At 40.0% G+C, this 24,109-nt stretch overlaps 1 protein-coding gene across 1 annotated transcript; it reads right to left on the bottom strand.

Moving 5' to 3' along the window:
- Window positions 1-3,170: 3,170 nt before the first annotated feature.
- LOC117521912 (ras-related protein Rab-11A) lies at window positions 3,171-22,235 on the bottom strand. Its single transcript, XM_034183282.1, has 5 exons — window positions 22,065-22,235; window positions 14,395-14,590; window positions 7,938-8,131; window positions 7,681-7,761; window positions 3,171-6,935 (listed from the first exon to the last, which is right to left on the bottom strand). Exons 1-5 carry the CDS (start codon window positions 22,102-22,104, stop codon window positions 6,799-6,801), a joined length of 648 nt encoding a protein of 215 aa, XP_034039173.1. The 5' UTR covers window positions 22,105-22,235; the 3' UTR covers window positions 3,171-6,798.
- Between the last annotated feature and the right edge of the window lie 1,874 nt (window positions 22,236-24,109).

Genomic DNA, 24,109 nt, shown 5'->3' with positions numbered 1-24,109 from the left:
ACGTACACATAGGCTTCAGAGGATTCCAGAAAGTTCTCATCAGGCAGATTGTGTACTGATTGTCATTCACAATCCTGCTCTTGAAACGTTTGAACTTAATATGTATATGAACGAATGCAGCTCTTGAGCATTTCACCATCTCATTTAGGTCCTTGACACTATTTTCAGCAACTGCTTCTGAGGAGCATTAGCATGGCTAAAAACCTGCAGCTTCTGTGGGGAAAGCCCCTCAGAACTCCCCATTTACAGCCCTTTTAACCCCTGCCAGTTTAAGCATTTGTAAATTAATATTCAAAGTTTTCAGATAGTTGACAGTAGGGCTGAACAATATGGACAAATGATTTGACACAAACTGCAGCAACAGTGAAAAGTAAACCTCCTTAAACAAAACAGTAATAATACCACACTCATTCTGCACTCATCATAAGGTTAGGATACTGTGCCCTCCAAAAGTATTGGAACACTTGGAATTTCACACATTTTAATTTGTTTATGCCATTTTAAATACAAGAAATACCAATAAATAAATAAATAAATGTAAATTCCTAAAATTATCTTCCTCAAACTCAAAGTAAATCTCTAAAACTTGGTAAAAACCTGTAAATAATAATCCGTTTTATTGCCAGTTTTCTTTAGACAAGTCAGGGGATGGAAACAAACATTTCCAAGTCACTGAATGTGTCTTGGACTTTATTTACATCAATTATGAAGAAATACAAGTTTCTTTCACCAAAACATCAAATCTAGTCTTTCATCTCAAATGTACTTTCTGTCAAATTGTAGCTGAACTTTCAGGTCTTCTTTTGAAGAAAATCCTCTACACCACTTCATCACGAAGATGGATTTTAGATTTTTAATTAATTCATATCAAGTTGTAGAGATTTGCTTTCAGATTGAGTTAAGGAAGATAATTTTAGAAAAACAAATTTGTAATGGAATAAACAAATTAAAATGTGTGAAATGCCAAGTGTTCCAATACTTTTGAGGGCAACTGAGAAACATCTTACATCTCATATAATCTCATATATAGTGCAGCAGATAAGATAATATTTATAGTGGAATCCTGCAAATGGTGATACAACCATCAAATTTGGCACAAATACTCCATAGACATGAACTCTTTTAAAAAACTGATTGACCACTTGAATTTTCAATAGGCAGCCATGTAGGGGTCAACTGAAGAATTACACAGGGGTCAAAATTAAAAGATGCTCCAATCATATAGAAAACTACACCACATTGTCTTTTATCTTAAAGATTCCAAAAAGGTATAGTTTGGACAATCTGTGACTGAATGTTATGAAGTTATGAGGTAAAAGCAGCAAGAATGGTGACAAAGGTCAGTTTCTGTTTGTACAGGGGACAAAAGTTAAAGTTGCTCCAGCTATATTTGTGCTGAATTTGATGCTTGTATCACCATTTCAAAGATTATCTGCTGCACTAAGCCAGTAGAGCATGAACCAGCTGCTGTCTGTTAGCTTAAACGTGTATATATTCAGACAACCTGAATTAAAGGTGAAACGCTGATTTTAACAACCTGGACCTCATTACTGGCATAAAATACGGTCGTTTACTCACCAATGTAACTTTGGTGTCATGAGAAGTCCATAGTTCAAATTACATGTTCAGTTAAAATCTGAAGCAAACATTCTTCTACTACGGTGGATTAGAACTTTTTGTGATACACAGCACCATCTACTGGACAGGAGGAACCTAGCAGTCAATGTGACTAATTTCAAAATGCAGCTCTTTCAACCAGATGTATGGTGCTGTGACATGTCAATCATCTGCGTCCAATCAGATTTCAGGGAAGTCCAGTGAAACCCCGGCCTTCGCTCTAGCTCCACCCATGCCAGGAAGTGTTCAACATTTCCTGTTTCACTGTGACTGAAAAGTTGGCACTTCCTGTTTGAGTGTGAGCTTGCCACAAGGTCCTGCAAGATTCCATGGGATTTCATCTGTCAATCCAGGAAGTGTTTGACATATGAACATTTCCTGTTTTACTGTGGATTTGAAAATTGTGCCAATTTTCCTGTACCATGAGTAAGCGTTGCGCTGCTGACGCTTCACTCATTATTATTCAATAACTGATTACATCCAACCCAGCTCTGCCTGGAACCCTGATCAGAACCATGACCCACCTCAGCTGGTTCTGTTGTCCGTTTGTATGTCCTACCCCTTCTCGAAGGTTGAGTCTCGCATCCCTGAGGGGAACTGGTTTTGGTCATTATCCACATTATCCCAGGTGAGAGCTGGTTCTGGATTTCACTTCTGCTTTTAAACACGGAAACTCTTCAGTTTTGCAAACAAATGGCTTCAGTATCAGATTGGACTTGATGGACTGAAGCATTCACCAGGTTGGATTCTCCGAACACGTGTGCCTGTGGAACACTGGCAGCACCTCCAGGACCACCTAATCCTGGCGTGCTAGCACAGCTAGTTTAGCAACACAGCTAGTTGGCTGCATTAAAAATAATAATACAGCATCCAGACACTAAAGGTTTCAGTGAATATCAGCCAACTTATCAAAGTCATCAAGTCAACACGAAGCCAACTGAATGCTGCGATAAAAACCATTGACAGTATTCTCAGCGTATGAGTGTTTTAATACATGGCGCATAAAAGGAATCGATGAGAACTATGAAAAAGGTCAAAGATGTTCAGTCAACGCAAAATCTGCTCTCGTGTTCACACTGATAAGAAAAAAAAAGAAAGGAAAAAAAGAATAGGAAGCTAACATGGAGATGTCAAATATTCTCAGCGCCATTTCTAGATTCATTTGTGCCTTCTTGTCTTGGACCAGCAATCACACAGTAAATCATAAAACGCGATGGAACACTTTTTTTTTGCAAAAAGTACTTGACAGAATCAGTAATTAAAGTTGCACTCAAAAGGCATTTTTATGCTTCTTCTAGTCCATAACTCCATGGTCACGTAGTCACTTTCAATGTTCTCCATCGGGGTTAACGTGTTGGTCGGTGTCGCAATGCAATTCACCACCAGAACAGCAGGGGGTGTGACGTTTTTCATGAAGACTGCCCAACTGAAAGTCACAGAAACCAGAAACGATGTAGCAGAGGCGTCTGCGTGGCGACAGAGGAGTGTGAATTGGGCTCAAGACGTTATAAAGTTTCAGGATGTTGTTGGAACTGAAATTAAGAGCCCTAAAAGTGTTTGACTGGTGCGCTTTATTATGATGAGCTGATAACTTATATTGACACAATTATACAATTTCTCAATCTGTACAAAACATAAAAGCATTCATTTTGACCCCCCCCCCAACAATCAGCCCTCCACATCTGAAATGACAATTTCACTGAACACGTTACTGAAACAAAAAAAAAAAAAAAAAAAAAAAAAAAAAAAACACAATAGAGGTCGAGGAAACAGGATCAGAAATCATGTTTTCAGAAGAAGATTCAGTTTTGTCCACAGATCACCAGCAACTGTCTGGAGAAGCGCGGCTGGCAGTGCCGTCTGTTTAAACAAACGCCATTGGCGCTGCCAGCCAGGCTCACACACTCCAGAGCTACCCATCCATCCCTCACCTCGAACCGCAGACACACACGGGGGCGCCAGCGAGACGTCTCTCAATTACAGGACCGACCACATGGAAACTGAGCGTGTCACGCGAACTAGTCAGACCTAACCCTCAAACCCTAACGGTAATGTTAGCGACATAAGGCAACACGTCGTGGACTCCGTCCTACAAAAAGCCATGTGTTGAGTAAGAGGCAGCTCGGTGTGCATAGGCTTCACGTGACACCCATCTGTCCATGCAGACGGGCGAGGAGGACACGGGTATGATGTTAGCTGGTGAGCGGGTGATGGTTAACGAGGGCAGCAGGGGGAGGCACTGTGACCAGGTGTGCCCATTTACTAAATCCACTTATTCCAATTAAGGGTCACGTGGAGGGCACTGGGTGAGAGGCAGCGTCACCCTGGACAGGACGCCAGTATGTCGCAGGGCCACACACAGACAAACATTCACACTCGCACCTACAGTCAATTTAGAGTCACCAATTCACCGAACCTGCAGGTGTTTGGACATGGGACGAGGCTGGCGCACACAGTGGGAATACGCCACACAGAAAAGACCAGTCAGGAAGCGACCCCGGGACCTTCTCACTGTGAGCTAACAGTGCTAACAACTGCGGTTATGTCCCCAAAAGCGAGAGAGAGAGAGTGAGTTTATTTCACAAAGCTGACTAAATCCACTGATTTGCCTTTTTACCAAACAGAATTTTGTCTTTTCTTGTGTTTTTTTCACTAGTGAACATTTGTTAGGAGTCTAATTTGTGCGACAGTGCCGTCCATATAAATGTGCTAAAGCTGAATGAAAATAAACCTGAGTGAGGATCTGAAAGTCACTCAGAGGAACATCATGGACAACATGCGCCCCCTAGTGGCATGAAGTGGCATAAAACTAACTCCCAGATGAAAATTGTGAGCTCCACTGTGAGATCATTCTGGAATGAGACGCTTTTGTTGTTCTTCAAACACAGCGCCCTCTGGTGGTCGACATGCCGGGACATGACGTCAACCTAAACATCTGATTGGTCATCAGTTCACTGGCGTCACCGCTGGACAGTAAGGATGGTCAAAGCCACAGTAACCATGATGACGACCCGTACGAGGAGAGGCCTTAAACCTGATGAAACATTAACTTTGCCGGCGAGTTTGCCTTTACAGCCGCTTTAAAAAGTCTGGATTGTTTTATAGGTCAGATCATAAACTGAGAGAACATAGTCCACAAATAACCTGCCCCCACACCCCAAAAAATACCACCCCATCATAATTTCTCAGCAATTTCTGAAGCTGCTTCAGGTTTCCTGTTGTTCACTTAATATCTGAAAGGAGCCGGATTGGATTCAAAAACGATGGCGTGATTAATCAGGTCTTCTAATCAGGATTGGGAGTGTGTGGTGCGCACCCAGCGCAAACCAAATGATTCTGCCGGAATGTTTAAGTAATGGGTGGAAGAGAACAAACACGAAATCACCCAATCACCACCAGGCCATCAGCTGCCAAACTCAGCACTCTGTCGTCCCCTATTGAACTCAGCCGCCCACTGTAGGAATGGATGCAGCGTCTTTATGTACGACCACGTCAACGTGGATTTCCCTGAGAGTCTTTTGGATTCAGAGACTGTTCTTAGGTTTCATTCTTTCACCAAAGCCCAGAAATGCTGAGACCTGAAAACATTCAGCAAACTTTAAACACACATCAGGTTTAACTGATCTGACATCATGACTTCACAGTCGAGCTCAAAACGTTTCGCTGAAGCGGCATTTTGATGCCTTTAAATTGTAGAGGATTTCAAAAAAAGACTTCTGACCAATTCAGACAGGAAGTGTTGGATAAAAACCGCCCTCAGGCCTCCTTCAATCAGAGGTCCAGATTCTCAGCGTGCCTTTGAACCTCATCTGAGACATTTAACAAAATCAAGGCTCAGGGAAACACCTCGATTAATTCTGCACATGATACCCGACTCGTCGATTTGCCTTCAGGAGCAGCAGGAGCTGAATTTATGTGGATTCATGCACAGACTTCTGGTCATCATGTGATCAGGAATGTTTCTGTAGTTTGAAGTTCATCAGCTTAGTGGCGTTTTTTCTGCATAGCTGTAGTCAAATATGCAAAAGCTTTTCCACCACAAGAGCTAGTGTCTGATCTCAAGGGGAACTACATGGTTCCACCAGTGGAACCAGGGCCAGATTCTGATCACAGTGGAGACTTGTTCAGTCCCCGCCTCTCTGGTGATCCTGGTGAAGTCTGCAGCGAGTGCTAAAGCGTTAGCATGTCAGAGGGCAGCAGCCTGCACAGTCTCCACAAACCGCACAGAAAACCTCTTCACCTTTCCAAACACCATCGCCCTCCGCGACGGGAAATCTATGCAAACTGTTCTTCCCAACATTGGACTGAAATGTCTCCAATTACAAAGTTCTTTTGACAATAAGCACAACCAGGCCCACGGTGCCACACGGAGGATGAACGCAGCGTTCAGCTTTGATTAGCCCGAAGCTAAAAACCCGCACAGCGTCACAGCGCGCGATGTCACCTGAGCACATTAAAAATAACCGACGCCCACCACAAACTCAGCAGTTCCAAGCTCCTGCATTACACGAGCGCCATATTCACAGCAAACGGGCAGGCGGAGCATGTGGCTACACTGTGCTCGGTACATCCAGACGGTTTCACCCCCAAACAGCAGGTGGTACTGAGGAGGAGGAGCTAACCTAAAAACGACAGAAGAGAAGCTCGTATGTAGGAATACACTTCAATCCTTTAATTCTTAGATACCTAATAATAGATGTGATACAATACAGAGAACGATAGATAATAAAAAAAAAGGTGGAAAATCAACAGGGGCACAAAATGAAGAGAGAAAAAAGAAATCACATTCATATATTAAGACATTTTGTGACATGTCAGCGCATCTACAGTAATGAAATCTAACGTGATATGAAATGCCTGCTGTCCCACAGTCGCCTAAAGACACGGGGGCTCTGCTCTGTGCATGGGGGGCGGGAGGCCACCCCATACACCAACCTCTTGTACTGGGGAGGTATATTTACCTGGGGGTGGGGGGTGTTCTGGGTGGGCAGATACAGGCAGGTGCAGCTACAGCTCCTCCTGTCCACACCACACAGTGCACCAAGGCAGTCTGTTTTCTGAGGGCGGGGCCTGGAGAGTTGAGAGACAGGGCGGCACGGGGACGAGCGAGGAGGAAATGTGAGGAGGAGGAGGAGAGGAAAAAAGAAGCAGGCTGGAGTGGCGGCAGATCCACAGGGTAGGCTAGATGTTCTGACAGCACTGCATCTTTGGTTTGTTCTCGGTGGGCTGCACCTGGATGTTGACCACGTTGTTGCTGGGCGACATGTCGCTCTCCTGGCGCTCTGACATCTGCTTCTGGGAAACGATACGGTAGATCTCTGAAGGCAGTGGGGGGGGGGGGGGGGGGGGGGGGTGTCAGAAGGACAATGTTATGTATGGCTTCAGTACACATCAAATTAAAAAAACATCAGAGGATACTTGAAGAGGAAGTCAAGAGCAACAATAGTTACGTCACGACCAGCTGAAGTCACGCTGCCCACTCACAGGCTGACCGTCAGTGCGTCGCTCAGCATTTTTATAAAACAGATCTCTGTTTTGGCCTCGCTGGCAGCAGAGTGACAGCTGTCTCTTACTGCTGCAAAACACCTCCCATTAAAAGTTGTCGCTTAGCCTCCGTCGCTTGAAGCTAATGTGACGGCAGTCAGAATCCTGAATGTGAGCACATGGTGCAGATCTCAGAGAGGAGCTAACACATTAGCCTGTTACTATTATTTTTGTGTGTTTTTTGTGACACACTTAAAACAAGCCGTCACACTTCGTTAGTTGAGCTGGCTTTACATTCAGTTTGGATTTCCTGCCTGGCAACAGATGCTCATTAGACACCTGACTTCCCCCTTTAACAAAAACAAAACAAAACAAAAAAAAACAATAAACTATTCTGAACACTGCTGATAAGCCAGCTGGAACAAAAAGTCACTGAACTGTGCTGCATTTCCTGAGTAAACGTTGACTTGGCATATCAGTCAGTGTTTTAGTGCTGAGGTGTTTTCTGAGGATGATGCAGGTATGAGCGTGTCGCCATGTTCACACCGATGTGGCTGAAGGTCCGCAGAGCGCACAAACCTGTCAGAATCGTCTGGAAGGCCGTCTCAACGTTGGTAGAATCCAGGGCTGACGTCTCGAGGAAAGATAAGCCGTTTTTCTCTGCAGAGGAAAAGGAGCAACGGGAAAGTTAAGAGTTTATCAAATGAGTCACATTCCACAGATAGAGACCCAAAACGTGCCACTCACAACAGCACGTGACGTCTCTGCTGCATTACAAATACCAATAACAAAAATCTCATCACAGAGGAATTCTGGAGACTTCCAGAGAAACATACCAGCGAACGCCCGCGCCTCATCTGTGGGGACGGCACGCAGGTGGCGCAGGTCACTCTTGTTGCCCACCAGCATGATGACGATGTTGCTGTCGGCGTGATCTCGCAGCTCTTTCAGCCAGCGCTCCACGTTCTCGTACGTTAGATGCTTAGCGATGTCATAGACCAGCAGAGCCCCCACCGCCCCGCGGTAGTAACTGCAGGAGGCAGCAGGCAGAGTTAGCATCACATAAGGCCCGAACAATTTAGAAATTCTTTTATTTTTCTGACAAAATAAATAAATACATTTGACTTTTGAGACATTAAAAAACTGCACCCAGGACAAACAACCTGCTTTGATACAGAAGCTTTGAAGTGATGGACATAAACCGTGTCTGCAGCAGTTCAGACAACTCATTACGTCACATGACCTTCAAGCATTCTACTCCAAATAATAATATGCTGTAAATACACAGCAGTGAAATAAAAGAGATACAATCCTTCACCGCAATTACTGTCTTAGACAGCAACAAAAACAGATGACTAATTAGCAGAAGCCAGCTGACAGGAACCTGCCAAACCTGCTTGATTAGCAAATTAGCATGTAGCTGGTTCCAAAACAAAACTTTTTCCACGCAAGTAAATGCGGTGATTTCACTCATGAACTTATCGCGTCTGATCAAAGTGATGCTAATCAGTGAAATCACCTGCTGGAGCTGGTGGTTACAAAGAAAGCCTGGCCCCTCTTGGTTCTTTCTGGAATCTGTTTGACACCTATGACCAATCCACCGATCTGCATGTCTTTGGAAGTGGGAGGAAGCCGGAGACACCAGAGGAACCCACATGAACATGGGGACAACAAAGAACCAGGCCGGAAGTGATCCCAATATGTGTATATATATATATATATATATATATATATATATATATATATATATATATATATATATATATATATATATATATATATATATATATATATATATATATATATATATATATATATATATATATATATATATATATATATATATGTGTATATATATATATATATATGTGTGTATATATATATATATATATATATGTGTGTATATATATATATATATATATATGTGTGTATATATATATATATATATATATATATATATATATATATATATATATATATATATATATATATATATATATATATATATATATATATATATATATATATATATATATATATATATATATATATATATATATATATATATCTCAGTAACAGACCATATCGTGAGCCAACAAATCCACGATTTTCATGTTTACATATTTTAAAATTCTGGGACTTGGTTGATTGCATCACAATACAATGGTTGAGTTAATAGGGTTTCAGAAAGGAATAGTTTGCACCATGTATCATGCTTAGTTATCACGTTACGGGGTAACATATGTCACATGTCACAGAATTCAATGGACATCAACATTATTTGACCATTAGTTTAGAGACCAAGCACTCAACACAGTCAAAACTATTCCATTTATTAATCCAAGTAGCTCAATCAACAATTTTTGGAATCATTATGATCAGACAACTAATATGGTATAGTTTTCAATATGATTGGTGCATTTTTATATTTTAACCCCTGTGTAATTCTTCAACTGACCCCTACATGGCCGCCTATTGAAAATCAAGTGGCCTGTCGTTTTTTTCAAAAGAGCAATGTCTAAGGAGAATTTGTGTTGGATTTTGTGCTTGTATCACCATGTGAAGTATTGTTTCAGTTATTTGCTGCACTATTAAGAGAGCTCCTAAGATGCCAAACTGGTAAGAGGAGGGAGGAGGACTTTTAAGAAGCCTAAGAGTGTCGTTAGCGGACAAGATGGAGCAGAAGTGGAGATATTCTCCGTATGTAGGATAACAGTGAGTCAGTAACAATACCAGCTTGATCTACATAATTATTTTATGTTAATTTACTGTCTTAATGTATTTATAAATTTTTTTAAGTTCTTATTATCATATACATACATTAATGTTATTTTTATTACAACCCCAATTCCAATGACGTTGGGATGTTGTGTAAAATGTAAATAAAACAGAATACAATGACTATTGTTTTTGTGCAAATATTTGCTCATTTTGAAATGGATGCCTGCAACACATTTCAAAAAGCTGGGACAGTGGTATGTTTCCCACTGTGTTACATCACCTTTCCTTCTAACAACACTCAATAAGCGTTTGGGAACTGAGGACACTAATTGTTGAAGCTTTGTAGATGGAATTCTTTCCCATTCTTGCTTGATGTACGACTTCAGTTGTTCAACAGTCGGGGGTCTCCGTTGTCGTATTTTGTGCTTCATAATGCGCCACACATTTTAAACGGGCGACAGGTCTGGACTGCAGACAGGCCAGTCTAGTACCCGCACTCTTTTACTACGAAGCCACTCTGTTGTAACATGTGCAGAATGTGGCTTGGCATTGTCTTGCTGAAAAAGACGTTGCTTGGATGGCAGCATGTGTTGCTCCAAAACCTGGCTGTACCTTTCAGCATTAATGGTGCCATCACAGATATGTAAATTGTCCATGCCATGGGCACTAACACACCCCCATACCATCACAGATACTGGCTTTTGAACTTTGCACTGGTAACAATCTGGATGGTCTTTGTTTGTCTGGAGGACACGACGTCCATGATTTCCAAAAATAATTTGAAATGTGGACTCATCAGACCACAGCACACCTTTCCACTTTGCATCTGTCCATTTCAAATGAGTTCAAACTGTGTTAACTGACAATGGTTTTCTGAAGTGTTCCTGAGCCCACACGGTAAGATCCTTTACACAATGATGTCGGTTTTTAATGCAGTGCCGCCTGAGGGATCGAAGGTCATGGGTATTCAATGTTGGTTTTCGGCCTTGCCGCTTACATGTAGAAAGTTCTCCAGATTCTCTGAATCTTCTGATTATATCATGGACTGTAGATGATGGAATCCCTAAATTCCTTGTAGTTGAGCATTGAGAAACATTGTTCTTAAACTGTTGGACTATTTTTTCACGCAGTTGTTCACAAAGTGGTGATCCTCGCCCCATCTATGCTTGTGAATGGCTGAGCCTTTTGGGGATGCTCCTTTTATACCTAATCATGACACTTACAATTAGTGTCCTCAGTTCCCAAACACTTATTGAGTGTTGTTAGAAGGAAAGGTGATGTAACACAGTGGGAAACATACCACTGTCCCAGCTTTTTTAAAACGTGTTGCAGGCATCCATTTCAAAATGAGCAAATATTTGCACAAAAACAAAGTCTATCAGTCTGAACATTAAATATCTTGTCTTTGTGGTGTATTCAATTGAATATAGGTTGAAGAGGATTTGCAAATCATTGTATTCTGTTTATATTTACATTTCACACAACGTCCCAACTTCATTGGAATTGGGGTTGTACTGTAAAAAGTCATTGTGTTTCCTTTAAAGGTGTCAACATTTGGAATAATTGTCCTGATAACATTAAATTACTTGGTACCTCAGCTTGCTTTAAAAAATTATTTGTTACACTTTGAAGAATTAGGTTCACAAATGTTATTGTTTTGGGGTTTGTGTGTTGTGCACTATTGTTTGTCTGGCTGTGTTTAGAAATTTTAATTAATTGATTAATTTATATTGTTCATGCATGCTTCTTTGGTATTTGTTTATATATATATATATATATATATATATATATATATATATATATATGACACACTTTTTATAGTATAAGGGATGAGTACATATAAGCTTTGCTTCTGCCGACACCCTTTTCGGCTACAAGGGTACGCTGTCAAGTTGTTCTTTTTGAGTTTTTGTTATTGTTGATCTGTGAGCCGAATAAATAAATTCATTCATTCATATATATCTCAAAACAAAACTGGGTTTCACATCTTATGCAACATGCATTTCTTGATTTTATTTTATTTTTTATTTTTACTAAGTAAAGGGTCTTTTACACCAAGTACACAAACGCAGTGTGCATTGGTCTACAACCCATTATTTTCAATAAGAAGTGTCTTGGCACGATGAGCAAAAATCGAGCTTACGCGATGCTCTGCAAAGAGCGCACACCACCACTTGACCTCAAAATCCCCGCGGACAAAGTCCAACTTTCAGAAAAGACAACAGAATGTAGAAATGTGTCAACAATGCAGTTTTCTGAAGAAAATCCTGCCAAATGTTTTTACCTCAAGATTAATTTGATTACTGTACAATGACCTTAAAACATTTTACATTATAAAACTTGTAATTAAAAATCGCTTTAAGTTAAACAAAATTCTTTAGAAATCTTTGATGTTTGTCTGCAAATTAAAACCACAAGTTGTCTGTTGTTGTTTCAGATGAGAGGATTTCTTGTTTAACATTATAAGGAACCTTGGATGTATTTTTAGACAAATAAAACAGCACGAAAAGTAATGTGTACATTTTTAAGTCTGGCAGATTCCTTCATTCATATCTGCATTTCAACCAGGAAAAAGACACCATAAATAAATATTTGTTATAAACACAATAGAAGATGATGTAACAATGGCTGCAGTGTGTCTGTTAAATTAGGACTTCTCAATGTGATATAAATCTCATGATGAATATTTTTTGACATGTAATTATGTCATCATCGACTATGTGATTGATTTTAATGTTGTAATTGGAGCAGAGTAATTATTAAAATGTGAACTGACTCTTCTCGTGACTGTGAATGCTTTGAAATTATGCACAATAGGGGCGGGGCTTCTTCTACCTGTGCAAATGTCTTATTGACTGAACTATGGACATGTTTAACGATTCATTCATTTCATGTTAAAATATAAAAGGAAACAGCTGTTTCAAATAATTAAATAGTTGATATTTAAAGATTCTGTTTTATTATGAAGTGTAGCAGCAGGTGTGAGTTTTCAGAGAGGACAGGTGAGCTGGACCCTCAGCTTGACTGAGTGATTGATTCTGCAGCTAAAGGTTAAGCTAACGTTAGCTGATAAAAACTAACATGTTTTATTTTCAAATTACTCACACGCCTCAGACAGATTTGCAGAAGCTCCGTTACTCAAACTGGGTATGTATATATGTCAAGAAGTGAAGAATTTCGGACTGAACGTGTCTGCTGCTGTCTCCCTCTCTGAACGGGTCTGTGGGTCTCTGGCCGAGCCGGCTGCTTCAGCTCTGCCCAGCCTCACTCCAAACAGTTGCTGAAGAAAAGTGCCATGTGTCACTCGTTCTTTTGCTTTTTGCACCTCATGTTGTGGTTAGGACTCACAGACTTCCGTTTTTTCCTGTTGCAAATCCATGATGGCGACTGCTGGCGTTGTTCACCAGACGCTAGGAAAAGCCAGACAGTAACGTAGGAATCTCCACCCCCTCAACATGTCCAGACGCTTTGTTGCCATGTCCACTTTTGCAAGAAATGTGAGCGGATGTGTCAGAATGATGGCGCACGTGGTGTGTGAGGCCTTTAACACTGGACGTGTACGTCATTTAAAACTGATTTGGCCTTGGATACTGTACATTGTGCCAGCTTGGTGAAAAATGTTAAACCTCTGCCAATCTTATCAAAGAGATTAGTGCTCCAAACATAAGCCAGAGTTTTCTGAGTATCCGGTTGTTAAGTGTGACGTAACGCATCATGTGATTTTCAACTTCTGGCTCCAAACAAAAAAGGCGCGCTGTCATTAACATTGAGAACTACACTGAGACGCTCTGATCAGAATGCACTTAAACCGCTGCACACGGACAACAGCATTAACATCGCAACATGAAACTCTTTGTATATTGTGCCTAAAACTCTCCTGGATATATTAACTGGGTTTTTAGACGTTGTTACTGCGTTTGTTTTATGTAAAAATGTCAGACGCTCAGGTCGTTTCTCCGTTATTTTCAGTGGGAGTTACTGCGAGCTGCGATCGCTTCCTGTTCATGTCCTTTGAGGAGAAAGTGAAGTTTGCACTTTAACGTCCTGTTTATTGTAATAAATAATTTTTTTATTAACAGACATGTATATTTTACCTGTGCATAATATATAAAGTAAAAGAAAAAAAGTTTTATTAAGTGCTTTAACCATAGAACCAGACAAAGGCGGTTAACGGAGGTGGAGGTGGAGGTTTGCGCACAGTGTAAACACAAACTAAACTTAAACTGCAAATCCTTAAAAGGATTAAACAGACATAACTAATTGTAAACTTGGAGGTCTTTGGACCCGGAAACAGATTTATCACGTGATGCGTTACGTCAGCGCTTAACAACCAGATACGCAGGTGTTCGCGCACACGTGTGAACGAACACACACACACGCTATGCGGATGTCACGTCAAATTAATATCCTGATATGGAAAATAATCACGACTGCAGCACTCCATCACACCAGAAGTCCTAAACAGCCTGCTGTGTCTGCAGACTGTTTAGGACTGTTAGGTTTAGGATAACACGTCTTTCTGTTTGTCACGGTTGTTTCTGTGATTGTGTTGAGTGTTGTTTCTGTACTCACGCTGACGTGATGGCACGGTAGCGCTCCTGACCAGCTGTATCCCAGATTTGTGCCTTCACCGTCTTCCCGTCCACCTGGATGCTGCGCGTGGCAAACTCCACCCCGATTGTGCTCTTACTCTCCAAGTTGAACTCATTGCGGGTGAAACGGGACAGCAGGTTACTCTTTCCCACACCCGAATCACCAATCAGTACAACTGAAAGACAGCGTTGAGGATGAGAGGCATAAATACATCAGACTGATGATGCGACTGTGGCAGTTTTTGACACAAAAGGCAGCCAATTTGTCAGGAAATGCATTCATACTGTACTACTACCATTAAGTAGAATAAATGTCTCTTGACCCTGATATCAGAGTGTCTGTGTTCTCTTGTGGAGTTTTCACCAAGTTTTAAAACTCACTCATTGTGTCCTGTTGGCTAAGCTAATCTTGTAGCTGCTGCAGTCAACATTAAGATGTTTTGAGCTCATCATCTGAAGCAAAAAATCCAAACATTTTTATCATTGCCAATGTACAACAGCAAACAGACAAAGTTACTGCAGAAGTTATCAAAGCCATGTTAGCCTGACATTAGCGCTGCAATTTAATGGTGGTTAGCCAACCTGTCAACCCATCACTGCCATCAACTGGACAGGAGTGTGTAGCAGCAGACTGACAGCAAAAACTAAAGGTCCTCCTTATGGTCCTTTTCAGAACAACAATATATCACATTTCTGATTCTTGCACTTTTTTTTCCTCCAAATGATGCTTTGGCGTTTTTCACTTCAGTGTGTTAAGTGATGCTATGAAATGTGAATGCAGTTCTATATTGATGATGTCAATGTTTCTTGTTAAATGACTTCTGGTATCATTGTTGGCGTTGCGTTCATCATAAACCAGACTGGATTTGATTGTTCGGGTGCACCAGGATACACCTTAGAACAGGGGTTTTCAAAGTGTGGGAGAGTGACCCCCCTCCCTCAGAGAACAAATTAATAGCTGTGTGAGTTTTTAAAAGGAACTGTCTCTGCATTTACATTTTTTACAGCCTTTGTAAACATTTAAAAAATATTTTTAAAGAACTTTCTATTCTTTCACACATTTTACACCCTTTTCAAACATGTTAAACATGTTTTTAAAAGAACTTTCTATTCTTTCACACATTTTACACCCTTTTCAAACATGTTAAACATGTTTTTAAAGAACTTTCTATTCTTTCACACATTTTACACCCTTTTCAAACATGTTAAACATGTTTTTAAAAGAACTTTCTATTCTTTCACACATTTTACACCCTTTTCAAACACTTTAAACGTCTTTTCAAAGAACTTTCTATTCTTCTATTTTAAACATCATTTTTACAACATTTAAACATCTGTGTTTTTAATGTCTTTGGCATAACTAACACACTTTAACATACATAATATTTAACAGGGATGGGTATTGATAAGATATTATCGATATCAATGCCATTATCGATTCCCTTATCAATACCTCCTGTGAATTTTCTGTGTACTAAAAGTAGGCTTTACAGGTTTTCTATGTCAATAACATTTTATTGAGTTTTACATTTTATTGAGTTTTAAGTGTCACTCTGTTCCTACATAATTGGCACAAAGAAGTTCATGTTTTGTTTCCTTAACTCACTTTCATTGCTGGTTATTGTAAAGTATCTTCACTTCTGCAGCGTATTACAGGGTTATAGTGAATTTTATTCCTGGTAAAGTATTTATTTCTGCAGATGTCTTGGCAAATACAGCAAGTTCACTCTGTGAGATCTTGCAAATGACAGGACAGACGAAGCCCATATGTGCTTGGACAAGGTTTGAAGTGACCCGACCTACATTTGGTTACTCTGTTCATAACGCACCAGCTGACTGCAAGTTCTGGGATTATTGTGCAAATACAGAAACACTGTCAAAGAAGAAGCAGATTGCTCACACAAGATTTGTATGTATATGTTTTTAAACAATATAACATTTCTGTTGTTGTTATTCTTATGTTATTGTCTCTTACTAATTCTAGCCTGTTGTATATACTGTAAAATGTGTTGTTTGATCCACATTTGTGATTTACCTCTGTGTTCCCCTATCCACCAGGTCATTATTGTAAAGATTTTTTTTTCTTAATAACTTACCTGGTTAAATAAAATAAAAATAAATTTCTGAAATGAAGTGCAACACAAGATCATTTTTAGTCTCCAATATGAGGAACTTTGACTTCTCTGCAAAGCATTTGCTCAGTTGTGATAATGTCGTGTCAATACAATGGCTGCATTCATACCCTGTTACACAGCCTGATTCACATTTCTAAAATAAATTCTAAGTTTAGTTTGCTTATGACTTTTTTAGGGTGGGATTTTCAGAGCAGGTGGCTCTGTGGGCTTGGAGTTGGGCCCGGTTTTATGAAGTGATATTAAAAGGTCCTGGGTGAAGTCAGAGTCACCCAGGACCCATGGTTAAAATTTTGCATCAGACTAAAAATAAATAAATTACCGTGCTACGAGCAGTTTGAAGATTCCTGACTAGAATCTTTGATGAAAGAAATTGAATTTTCTTGTTCTTTGTGCATGTTTCCTTTCACATTCATCAGCGTGTATTCTGTGGATTTGAAACCTCTTCATCCACCATGAATGGAAACAGTGGGAAAAGGAAAAGAAACAAGAATTTGACCAACACAAAAATGTACACACTCTGAGGAAATGTGACTCAAAACAGAAACTCTGCTGTCAAAATTATACAGCAACACAACAAAAAGTGCAAATTAAAGGTTTGTTCTATATTACTGGGTTAAAATTTCAGTGTATTAAAAATAAACAGCTACTAGTGGATTCTTGTTTGTGGCACTTTGAGAACATAGTAAAGAACACTAAACACTATGGAATGAAGCTCCAGAAAGAAAAATGAAAGTTTTAATACCATTTAGTAATTAAAAATAAAACAACTTGTGTAGTGATTCTGAAGACTGGAACAGGAATCATTCTGCTGTCAAATACATGTTTTCAACCCAACAGGCTTAAAGCTGTATGAATGTACTCAGTAAAATGTCCCGTAATATGGGACCTGAGTAGGTATTACAGATGTTTTTCATTCAGGTTTGGCTAAAAATATCACCTATTTGAGGGATTGTGGGCACTGAAATACAGATGTTAAAAAACAAAACACACAAAAAAAAACACCACCACCAACAACAACATACACACACTTAATGTGTGCCATCTCAGTACATCCAGCTGTAAAATGGAAACCAGCCTGTGACTGAGGAAGTAACCTGAGGAGGAGTGGCATCCCGTGCAGGGGTAGACAGACTCTCAGTCGCAGCAACAGCCCAGGCTGTATACAACCCCTGGCAAAAATGATGGAATCACTGGCCTCGGAGGATGTTCATTCAGTTGTTTAATTTTGTAGAAAAAAAGCAGATCACAGACATGACACAAAACTAAAGTCATTTCAAATGGCAACTTTCTGGCTTTAAGAAACACTATAAGAAATCAGGAAAAAAAATTGTGGCAGTCAGTAACGGTTACTTTTTTAGACAAAGCAGAGGGAAAAAAAAATATGGAATCACTCAATTCTGAGGAAAAAATTATGGAATCATGAAAAACAAAAGAACGCTTCAACACATCACTAGTATTTTGTTGCACCACCTCTGGCTTTTTTAACAGCTTGCAGTCTCTGAGGCATGGACTTAATGAGTGACAAACAGTACTCTTCATCAATCTGGCTCCACCTTTCTCTGATTGCTGTTGCCAGATCAGCTTTGCAGGTTGGAGCCTTGTCATGGACCATTTTCTTCAACTTCCAAAGATTTTCAATTGGATTAAGATCCGGACTATTTGCAGGCCATGACATTGATCCTATGTGTCTTTCTGCAAGGAATGTTTTTACAGTTTTTGCTCTATGGCAAGATGCATTATCATCTTGAAAAAATGATTTCATCATCCCCAAACATCCTTTCAATTGATGGGATAAGAAAAGTGTCCAAAATATCAACGTAAACTTGTGCATTTATTGATGATGTAATGACAGCCATCTCCCCAGTGCCTTTACCTGACATGCAGCCCCATATCATCAATGACTGTGGAAATTTACATGTTCTCTTCAGGCAGTCATCTTTATAAATCTCATTGGAACGGCACCAAACAAAAGTTCCAGCATCATCACCGTGCCCAATGCAGATTTGAGATTCATCACTGAATATGACTTTCATCCAGTCATCCACAGTCGATGATTGCTTTTCCTTAGCCCATTGTAACCTTGTTTTTTTCTGTTTAGGTGTTAATGATGGCTTTCGTTTAGCTTTTCTGTATGTAAATCCCATTTCCTTTAGGTGGTTTCTTACAGTTCGGTCACAGACGTTGACTCCAGTTTCCTCCCATTCGTTCCTCATTTGTTTTGTTGTGCATTTTTGATTTTTGAGACATGCTGCTTTAAGTTTTCTGTCTTGACGCTTTGATGTCTTCCTTGGTCTACCAGTATGTTTGCCTTTAACAACCTTCCCATGTTGTTTGTATTTGGTCCAGAGTTTAGACACAGCTGACTGTGAACAACCAACATCTTTTGCAACATTGCGTGATGATTTACCCTCTTTGAAGAGTTTGATAATCCTCTCCTTTGTTTCAATTGACATCTCTCATGTTGGAGCCATAATTCATGTCAGTCCACTTGGTGCAACAGCTCTCCAAGGTGTGATCACTCCTTTTTAGATGCAGACTAACGAGCAGATCTGATTTGATGCAGGTGTTAGTTTTGGGGATGAAAATTTACAGGGTGATTCCATAATTTTTTCCTCAGAATTGAGTGAGTCCATATTTTTTTCCCTCTGCTTGGTCTAAAAAAGTAACCGTTACTGACTGCCACAATTATTTTTCCTGATTTCTTATAGTGTTTCTTAAAGCCAGAAAGTTGCCATTTGAAATGACTTTAGTTTTGTGTCATGTCTGTGATCTGCTTTTTTTCTACAAAATTAAACAACTGAATGAACATCCTCCGAGGCCGGTGATTCCATAATTATTGCCAGGGGTTGTAGGTTTTACTACTTCCTGTATGATTTTTGAGCACAACTTTCTGTACAGACCAGTGTTGTATTGAGAATGTTCTGGCAGATGACTCTGTCCAGAAATGACAGCTATGCAAATACTGATTTTCTGCATTTTGCATCACCACTCTTAGCTTCATAGCGGAGTAGAGTGGACAAGGATTTTGTTTCACCAAAACAGATCAAATCCAGACTTGCACCGCAGATGTACCTTCTATCAATTGTTAGCTAAACTTTCAGCTTTTCTTTTTAAGAAAATCCTCTTCTGTACCACTTCATCATGAAGCTGTGTAACTGGTGATACAAAATGCAAAACATGCACTGTGCACAATTTCTCCAATCACAGCCACAGAAGCCTATACCTTTTTTGGGGTTGCCTGGGTGGCTTTCCTCACTCTTCTCCTTCTTGCACAGTCACTCAGTTTTTCAGAACTGTCTACTCCACATAGATTTACCATAGAGTGCCAAACTGTTTATATTTCTTCATAACTGATGTAAATAAAGTCCAAGACATATTCAGTGGCAGCTTCACCATCACAGAGCCTCGTCCACGACGACCACAAAAGACTCCAAGCTGTCACTAATGTTAAAGGGGGCAACACACAGTATTAAGGGGGGGGTGTTAGAATCTGGATCAGGGTCATTTGTCGTTTCTGTTGTCATTATGATTTAAAAAGAGAAAACACAATTCTCTGACAATAAATGGCATCACCCAACCACTAACCATGAGGGGAAAAAGGTTTTTGCGTTATCATTCATATTCTCTGAAAAATGGTCAAAAAAAAAAAAAATCTGCCAGGGTATGTAAATGTTTGAGCACAACTGTATACTCCGGTGTGACCTACCACGTTTGTGCATACAGAGGGCATACTGCATGAAAGAAGGGGTGGGCTGATGCATGAACACAGATATTACATGAGTCAGAACATTTATTTCAATAAAATGGCTGTTTTCACCATAAATAACACCATTCATGTTATATTTTGTGCTGTACAAATCCTTTTTTTGTTTTGCTGCTTCATTCATTACCAGTAAATGTGTTCCTTGTCAGCTCACGTCTGGAGAGTCCGTCGGAAATTTGTGATGACTGCACGTTTGTTTTGTCTTGTCCTTGCTCGTATTTACCAGTGGACATCCAGTCACGTTGGCAGCAGAATTCCATTTTAATCTTCACAAAGCTAACCATTGTCCCAGAACCTTCCTGTTTTCTTGCAAAAGTTTTTCAAAATAAGCACATTTTGCTTTGATTCCACTACCAGCGCACAATGATGCTGCTGCCACAGGTAAGACACGGAAGAGACTAGAAAAAACAGTGAAAACTCATTTTTGCTTTTTAAGATGGAGTGGGTTCACAAAATTATTTAATTTAGAATGGGCGTACAACTAATTTCGTGGTTGTTGTTGTTTTCTGTTTGGTCGGGTTGTGGGGTCTGATATTGTTTTGTTTGGTCGGGTTGTAGGGTTTGATACCATTTGTTCTTCAACAGAATGTTAGAATGTTATAAGAAAACATACACTACAACAATGCACAAAAATCCCTAATTCAAGATATGATAATACGGCAGTGGTCAAGCAGATAAGTGCATTTGTTTCCAGTGCGGAAGGTTCCCGGTTCAAGGCCAGCCCAGGCCATTCTCAGTGTCATATGGAGTTGCTTCAGAGAGGGCATCCGGCTTAAAACTTGTGCCAAACCACCTCAGATCTGCTGTGGTGACTCCAAGTTAAACAAGGGAGATGCTAAAGGGACTTAGTTCTGTGGAAGCCAAAACCCTAAATTGTTTCCAGACAAGGTGAATTTTGATCATATTGGTGATCTAACACTGAATCATTCTAAAATGGTTTTATGACAGAGATGCTGTGAATCTGACCATTAACAGATTTTTTTTAATGAAACTTGGTGGTTCAAAGGTGAGAAATTTGTGCAATTTAAACCATCATCCAAAGTGAAATGTTTCAGAAAAATTGAATTACAATTTTGACGACATTGAGTGCTGTACCAGATTTTACAGAATTTGTAGTTTTAGCTTCATGTCAGAATTATTTCAGCTTCTTAGCCTGCTGATTTCGATGCTATAACGTAACAATGACGTGTTCTGATAAGTTTAATCGATATTTTTCACCTAGTAGGTGTCAAACTGATTGTCTAAACTACATTAAATGCAGTATGCTTATCATGAAAGCTAATGTTAGCCTTTATGTCACAGCTACGCTTTTCTTTTATTTACAGAAATTCCACACCGAGCTAAATAGCAGGTTGAGTGACTAAAGTAGCGATTTTTTTTTTAACCGTTGTCCTCATTAAAACGAACAATGTTGCTTGTGAAAGTGGATGTTACGGGTGAACATTAACATTAGGTGTGTCCAGTCAGCTGGTCCGCACCCACTGACAGCTAGCTAACGCCAGCTAACACAAGCTAGCTCACTTTAACATATAACATCCGCTAAGATTAGGCGATTATTGAACACATATCCGCTGACGAGAGACTTTTCTGTCCGTGTAAAGTAAACAGGCTCGTTGACTGCTTTTTTTTTAACAGATATTTGGATGAAATGCACTCAGGGCACAAAGGTTAGCATTAGCTTCTGAGCTAAACAACCGGCCTGTAGGCTCACAGGCACAAAGCTGAAACAATATCGTAAAAAGTTAGTCTTACCTTTGAACAAATAATCATATTCGTCATCTCTAGTGCCCATCGTCACACAAAACAACTGCGAGCCTCACAATCAATGTATAATGTTTAAAATAACGTAATCTGCTGAGCTTTATCCTTCCAACAGCAATCTGTTTGGACGCCCTACTTCCACTACTAGTTCTTCTTCTGTGGCTTCTTAATGGTGGAATACATACGCAGAGAAAGGCGACATCTACTGGATGCAGAATGTAACTGCGATAAAATCCACCACTCCCAAAATGATTTGTGGATTACAGTTTTTTTTCCAATCAAAATACTTAATAATTCACAAAAATCACACACCCAAATCGCAAAATATCTCATCTATCCTGCAAAATGAAGCACTGCAACAATTTTTTTTTCTGTAATTGCAGTGCAATCTGCCATCCCTTCACGACCTGTACACCTCCAGGGCCCTGATGCAAGCAAGGAAGAAAAGTGGCCGATCCCTCGCACACAGGACACAAACTCTTTGTCATCCTCCTCTCTGGCAGATGGCTGAGGTCCATCTGAACTAAAACCTCAAGACACAAAAACAACTTCTTTCCATCCTGTGCTAGTCTTGTGCTCCTATTCCACCATTCTACTGTATCTATTTGACAGTAAACGTAGCTTTGCCCATTTGTCTATTTGGCTCCTTTACTGTTGTTTATGCACCAATGACACCAGATCAATTTGCTTGTATGTGAGAACTTACATGGCAATAAATTTGATTCTGATTCTGATTTCACTACTGTTAAAACACATATCATGAAACATTCCTTAGTTTTCCCAAAACACTTTTCTCAAGCTACATACACACAACTTCAAATTCTCTCTTTAAAACCCAGACATTCCCACCAAAATAGTTGCTCATATGCTGCAAACACTCCAGCAAAAACCAAAAAGACAGTGTTCAGGGTGTGGCAATGTTCTTTTGACAATTATTTCACAACTGCCAGAGCACACATTTAGAAACCTTCTTATCTGTTCTCAGAATGTATTACTGTTGAGTGTTGGGTGTCCATAGATCTGTGTGCTTCATATGAACAGTATTTACTGAATGACACAGTAAATACTGTGTCACAACACAGTACGCAACTGTATTGTGTCACAACAAACACTACAGAGGAACTCTAACACACAACAATACAAACTGTAAACACAATCTTCAGGGTGTGATTTTTTTTTTTTTTTTTTTATGGAACTACACCACAATCATTGGGTGGCATCACGTCATCGAGCCGGGTCGGGATCGGGATCAGGCCACAGGACCTCGTCAACATCACAGGCAATTCGCCCTATTGAGATATCCCATAATCCCTTGTGTTGCAGTCAAAACAACATGGAGAACCACAACGACACTTCCAAATGAACATTACATGACCAAAATGTACATTTTTATGCCTTTCAGCACATTTATTAGAGACTGCATGCATGAGACCTTTATTCAGTGAGACCAGTATTCAGTGTCTGCTATGTTTAACCTGCGTGGAACTTCAGAAACACAAACTGAATTTCAGACATCTTAGATATATATTACTCTGGAACAAACGGCACAAACAATGTTGTAAAGGACAATAAGCAGGACGTTAAAGAGCAAACTCCACTTTCGACCACGACAACAAGAACAGGAAGCGATCGCCACTCACAGCGATTCCTTGCCCGTGGGCATTGGTTAAATTGCAGCATTATCAGAGTGTCTCAATGGAGTTCTCAATGTTGTTGACATTTCGTTGTGCTGCCACCTCTCTGAGATTTTGTGAGATTTGAAACCTCAATAATCTCCTGGCATGCTGGATCCAGGTGTGGAACACCTCCATAGCCGCATCATCACAGGCCAGGTCCACAGCCCTGAAAAGGTTCGGTTCTCTCTGGTGTATGTTGGCTCCTCTTTGGGGTTTAGGAAAGGTGAGTGGGGTGGCAGACGGACATTCAGAAATTGCTGGTTGATACTGAACCACTCTCTGATCTGACTGGTACGATGGAAACTAACATTGTCCTAAATGATAACATTTGTGGGAAGATCTGCAGGTCATGGGGATGTC

The sequence above is a fragment of the Thalassophryne amazonica genome, chromosome 2, assembly GCF_902500255.1.
Source record: "Thalassophryne amazonica chromosome 2, fThaAma1.1, whole genome shotgun sequence".
NCBI classification, from domain to species: domain Eukaryota; kingdom Metazoa; phylum Chordata; class Actinopteri; order Batrachoidiformes; family Batrachoididae; genus Thalassophryne; species Thalassophryne amazonica.
The sequence above is the reverse complement of the archived record's forward strand: the minus strand, read 5'-3'. Positions and strand labels throughout refer to the sequence as shown.

Excerpts from the sequence above, each read along its gene's own strand:
- LOC117521912 (XM_034183282.1), bottom strand. The coding sequence starts at position 22,104 with ATGGGCACTAGAGATGACGAATATGATTATTTGTTCAAAG. Across the intron at positions 8,132-14,394 it reads TACCGTGCCATCACGTCAGC|TTACTACCGCGGGGCGGTGG; the intron begins GTGAGTACAGAA and ends TGCCTCCTGCAG. Across the intron at positions 6,936-7,680 it reads CTTCCAGACGATTCTGACAG|AGATCTACCGTATCGTTTCC; the intron begins GTTTGTGCGCTC and ends CACTGCCTTCAG.